The 6,244-nt window shown below is 40.7% G+C and overlaps 1 protein-coding gene across 1 annotated transcript; it reads left to right on the plus strand.

Moving 5' to 3' along the window:
* The first annotated feature begins 622 nt into the window (after positions 1-622).
* On the plus strand, positions 623-2,813 carry LOC129893335 (uncharacterized). Its single transcript, XM_055968845.1, has 4 exons — positions 623-837; positions 928-1,247; positions 2,197-2,532; positions 2,683-2,813. The coding sequence occupies exons 1-4, from the start codon at positions 623-625 to the stop codon at positions 2,811-2,813; spliced, it is 1,002 nt and encodes a 333-aa protein (XP_055824820.1).
* Positions 2,814-6,244: the final 3,431 nt, after the last annotated feature.

Here is a 6,244-nt window from a genome sequence, read left to right on the forward strand (position 1 = left end):
AGATCTTTCCATGGTTGGTGAGATGAACCTTCGTTTAATGGAATACCCTTTTTTGGAGCTACATTTGAAAAAGATAACTTCCTTATTAGAATTTGGTGTCTTCATATGAATTATTTATCTAGAAGTCTACTTTTATTTCATTAAAGAATCAACTAATTTGGAGTACCCTACAGTGAGATATGATTTTTCTTCTACAAATACTTTATTTCATCACATCACCATATCTTGCAATAAGTAATTTATTTGACCTACTTAACCTTCGAAACTTAAAATATAGTCTCACAAAAGTTGTAGGTAATGATGTTTGAGTTATTCAGAAATTTGAGTTACCTAGTTTGGACAATCCTATTAAAAGTTATACCTAAAATATAGAAGAGATATCATTTTCATCGAGAATTAAAATATCATATGCAATGTTTTTAGGGGGTGTTACAATCCTCAGATTTATGGAGGGTATGTCCCAAGTAAATACCCTACCTAGCACTTCAGTTGAACCCCAGGTTTAAGAAGAGGCTCAGACATCGGGGTAGGTAGAGGCACAGTATGAACCATCCCCAATTCGACAACCTACTATTACACTCCCCATCAAGTGATACAACCTATTCCTATAGTTGTTTAGCGCATGGAAGCTAGGCCGGTTATGACTATGGAGGAGCAAAAGATGTTGGTCAGGTTTATCAGATTTGGCCTTCCTAGGTTCTCGGGTGTCGCAAGCGAGGATGCCCATGTATTTTTGATTAGTTGCCAAAAGAGGTTGCATAACCTCGGGTTGGTAGAGTCTCACGGGATTGATTACACTACTTTTCAGCTAGATGGACCAGCAAAGCAATGGTGGAGGTCTTATCTCAGCTGCAGACCAGTGGGATCGCTACTAATATCATGGACTAAGTTCTCTGAGGCTTTCTTTTAGAAGTATGTACCCTACAGTTTGAGGGAGAGGTTGAGAGATGAGTTCACAGTGTTGGTACAGGGATCTATAATAATCACAAAGTATAAGTCTAGGTTCCATGAGCTCTTCATGCATGATACCAAGATTATGCCGATAGTGGAGGAGCAGATACGCTGGTTTGTCACAGGGTTATCAGTTTCTTTAAGGTTAGCTACAGAGAAAATGGTTGCATCAGATTGTTCGTTCTTGCAGTTAGTAGAACATACCCATACTATTGAGGTTGTACGTCATGAGACCTACGGAGGTAGTGACAAGAGGCCTTGCCATAAGGGCAGTTTTAGTGGGCACCAGTCACATGGTATGGGTTCTTTTGGTAGGGGCCATCCACAATGATATCCTTCAAGTAGATCGGTAGAGGCATCCTTACAACTTATAAATAGTGGATAAGCAGATGCTAGTAGTTAGAGTGGCCAGACTTCATATTAGTCTTCTCGGGGTCAAACATCTGGGTATTCAGGTCGTAGTAGCCATTCAGGTTCAGCTAGAATATCATAGAAAGGTTCATTCAGGCAATGCTATGAGTGTGGTATGTTAGGTCACTTTGCCAAGAACTATCATACCATTAGCCACCGTAGGTGCCAAATGTAACAGGGTCAAATAGTTTAGGCCCAGGACCCTAGTTCAGCCTCCTAGAGAAAGTGTACAGGGTGGTAGAGGTGAGTCTCAGGGTATTAAGAGGGTCCCATATGGGTATGATAAAGATGGACGGAGTCACGTGTATGCTTTTCTGGGTAGGCCATAGGCAGAGAAATTAGATGCCATTATCACAGGTACGATCTCCCTCTCTTATTAACCTGCAAATCCTTTATTTGATTCAGGGTCTACTTACTCATATGTGTCTGTTTATTATGCTACTCGATGGGATATTTTATTTAAGCTATTACCTGTGCCTATGTGTGTAGCCCCCGTAGGTGATTCTTTAGTAGTGGATTATTGACTATAATGGGGTATGATACTAGAACAGACCTGATTATTCTAGATATGGTAGACTTTGACTTGATTCTAAGCATGGACTAGTTGTCCGACTCATCATCCAGTTTTGGATTACTTCTCCAAGACCATTACCTTGTGCATGCCTTATATTCCTCCAATCGTGTGGGCAGGTGAAGTTAGTTATGTATCGTGTTATGGGATTTCCTTCCTTAGGGCTTAACAGTTAGTAAAAAAGGGGTGACTAGGCTATCTTGCTTATGTCTGTGACACTAGTGCTGAAACTCCTTCTATTGATTCCATTCCAGTGGTATGAGAGTTCCCTGATGTATTTCCAATCGATTTACCTAGTCTTTTTCCTGAGCATAAGATTAATTTCGACATTGATATTAAGCATGGTACACAACTAGTCTCTATTCCACCGTATCGTATGGATCTAGTTGATTTGAGGGAGATTAAGGTGCATCTCCAGTACATCTTGAGTAAGGGGTTTATCAGGCCTAGTGTGTATTCCTGGGGTACTCTTGTTTTGTTCGTGAAAAAGAAGGCTGGTACCTTGCGCATGTGCATTGATTATAAGCAGCTGAATAGGGTGACCATGAAGAATAGGTACCTAATACCACCGATTGATGAATTATTTGACCTGCTCCAAGGTACAGTACTATTCTCTAAGATAGACTTGAGGACAGGGTATCACCAGCTGAGGATTAGGGAGTTAGATATCCCTAAGACTGCTTTTAGGACTCTATACGGGCACTATGAGTTCTTAGTTATGTCTTTTGGGTTGACTAATTCCCTTGCAGTATTTATGGATTTGATGAACCCTGTGTTCAGTCCCTACTTAGATTCCTTTATCATTGTATTCATTGATGACATTCTAGTCTACTTCGGGAGTAGAGAGCAGCATGAGAAGCACCTGAGGATAGTACTTTAGACCTTACGGGATTAGCAGGTGTATACAAAATTCACTAAGTATCTATTTTGGCTTGAGTCTATGGCATTCCTAGGGCACGTGGTTTCCAAGGATGGGATTATGGTAGATCTGACAAAGATAGCAGTTGTGCATGATTGGGCTAGGCCCACTTCTCTACTGAGGTTTGCAGTTTTGTCAGGCTGGCAAGGTATTACAAATGGTTTATGGAGGGTTTCTCTTTTATTGTAGTGACTTTGACCAGATTGACCCAGAAGAATGTTCTTTTCCAGTGGTTTGATGAATGTAAGGTGAGCTTTCTTCAGCTTAAGGCCTTGTTGACTTCAGCTCTGATTCTTACTTTTCCTGTTGAGGGCTAGGGATTTACAATATATTATGATTCTTCAAGTGTTGGCTGGATTTGCGTTCTGATGCAACAACACAGGGTTATTATATATATTTGCAGGCAGCTGAAAGTGCATAAGAAAAAATACCCCACACATGATTTAGAGTTGGCAGCGTTAGTATTTGCATTAAAGATTTGGAGGCATTACTTATAAGAAGCCTATTGCGAAATCTATACTGATCACCATAGTCTTCAGTACATATCCAGCCATAAGGACTTAATTTGAGACAACGTAGGTAGTTGTAGTTGTCGAAGGACTATCATCACCATTCTCTATCACCTGGGTAAGGCAAATGTGGTAGGAGATGTTTTGAGCTAGAAGGCTGTAAGAATGGGGAGTTTGACATTCTTATCAGTTGAAGAGCAGCATCTAGATTAGGAAATTCAATCCTTAGCTAACTAGATGGTTGATATTTCTAAGTCGGGCAGGGTTCTTACTTGTGTAAAGACAGGTCTTTCTTGATATAGCAAATTAGGCACAGTAGTTTGAGGACCCACAACTGAAGGGTGATTCGTGATAAGGTACACAGTAGGGAGGCTAGGAAAGTGAACTCAGATCCAGAGGGCATTTTGAGGGTTGAGGATTGTATCTATATTTCTAGTGTTGGAGATCTAGTCAGGCTCATCCTTGAGAAGGCACATTATTCCAGATATTTCATTCATCCTAGTGCGGCAAAGATGTTCCACGACCTACGATAACATTACTGGTGTTGTGGGCTAAAGTGGGACATTATATCTTTTATGGCTAGGTGCTTAAACTTTTAGCAGGTCAAGTTCGAGCATCAGAGGCTAGGTGGTTTAACCCAGTGACTAACCATTCCATAATGGAAGTGGGAGCAGATAACTATGGACTTTGTAGTGTGCTTACCTCATACCTTTTGAGGTTTTGATTCTATTTGGGTTATCATATATCGATTGACCAAGTCTGCTTACTTCTTACCAGTCCACACTACCTACACTTCACATAAATTGGCTCAGATTACATTCGAGAGGTGGTCCAATTGCATGGGGTGCTAGTATCTACCATTTTAGACTATAGTCCTCAGCTTAATTCGCATTTCTAGGGGGTCTATATATAAGGGGTTGGGTACCCAAGTCAAGCTCAGTATAACTTTCCACCCTAGACTGATGGCCAGTTAGAGAGGACTATTCAGGTTATGGAGGACATACTACGGTCCTGTGTTATTGATTTTGGAGGTTAGTGGGATCAGTACTTGGCTTTGGCATAGTTTGCATATAATAATAGCTACCATTAGAGTATTAATATGGCACCTTTTGAGGCATTGTATGGTAGGAGATTTCTTTTCCCAGTGGGCTGGTTTGATGCCTTTAAGGTTAGGCCTTGGGGCACTGATTTGCTATATGGGTCAATGGACAAAGTTCATATGATTAAGGAGAGGCTCCATACTGCCTAGAATAGGCAGAAGAGTTATGTTGATCGGAGGGTGCGACCTTTGAAGTTTATGGTTGGAGACCGCTCATGAAGGGTGTGATGAGATTCAGAAGAAGGGGTAAGATTAACCCCAGGTTTATTGGTCCTTTTGAGATCTTGAGATAGGTATGGGAGGTAGCTTATGAGTTGGCCTTGTCCCCACCCCTATCAGGTGTTCACTCTATATTATATGTTTTTATGCTATAATGGTACATTCCAGATGAGTCTCACGTGCTTTAGTAAGATTTGGTTCAGTTTGATGAGTCCTTATCCTTTGAGGAGGAGCCTATAGCTATTTTAGATAGGCAAGTTAGGAAGTTGAGGTCTAAGGAGATTCCATCAGTGAAAGTTCAGTGGCGGCATCATCCGATCGAGAAGGCTACTTTGGAGATCGAGAAAGACATGCAGACTTGATATCCTTACCTTTTTGAGGCACGGGGTACCTTTTTTCATTGACTTTTGAGTATGATAGTCCTTTTAGTAGTGGATGTTGTAATAACCTCCAAGGTCATTTTTATGCTTTTATATGATTTTACTATTTTACCCTATTTACCCTATTTCATAGCTTCTTTATCGCTCATATGTGATGTTAGGTTGGGTGGCATGCTTCCCAAGGTATTAGATTGACTTGTGAGGTGGTTTGGCCATTTTTAAGGCTTAAGGTTTGAAAGAGTTGACTTTAGTCAACATTTGGAGATTTGAGCATTGTATGAGAATTCTGATGGTTCTATCAGCTCTAGAAGGTCCATTTTAGTCTAGAATGAAGGTTGGTTTGGGTTTTCGAGTCTTCATTATGAGTTTAGGTGGTTTTGCTGTTTTAACTTTAAGGTTTGGCCAAGTTTGACTTCAGTCAATATTTTGAGTTAACGCGCTCGGATGAAAATTACATCAGCACAGTTAGCTTTGGAATGCCAAGTTTGGTCTAGAACAAACTTTGATTCGGTTCCCAAGGTGATCGAAATGAGTATATGGCTGGTTGTACATTTTAAGTGTTTTCTTCAAAATTCTTTGACTTTGTTCAACATTCCGTCGAAATAACCTTCGTTGGGAAATCTGTCAATTCTGTTGAGTCTAGAATACCATTTTAGTTAGGTAGCATAGTTCATTTGTGTTGATGGGATTCCGAACGAACTCCAAGCCCTCGTTAAGGGACTTGCTCCCTTAGTGAAAATGCACCAGCACAGCTGTTGGGCCCTTGGCCTCATGCACGGAGGTCAAGCCCTTGTTCTCTGTGTTCACAGGCCTCAAGCTGCATTCGCAGAAGTTCAATTGGTTTTTCTCTGCATTCTCAGACAAGCCCATGCATTCGCAAACTAGCCCTCGTGTTCGTGGAGAGTCAGATTATTGACCTCCACATTCGCGAAGGCCAATCGGGGGCCTGGCAGTGAGGTCTTTTAAGACCTGATGGCAGCCCTTTTCCCTTCATTTTCAACATATCAAAACACAATTTTGGGAGAAAATCTTGAGTATTTTTTATCATTCTCATTTCGATGCATTGGGTATTCTTGTGAGAATGTTTCGAGACCATTTTTCCGTACTGAAGACCTTGTAAGTTACGCAAAATTTCATTATATCTTGAATTTTTGAACTATTTTAGGAGTTGAATTTGGTAGGATT

Source organism: Solanum dulcamara, chromosome 1 (genome assembly GCF_947179165.1).
Source record: "Solanum dulcamara chromosome 1, daSolDulc1.2, whole genome shotgun sequence".
In the NCBI taxonomy this organism is placed as follows: Eukaryota; Viridiplantae; Streptophyta; class Magnoliopsida; order Solanales; family Solanaceae; genus Solanum; species Solanum dulcamara.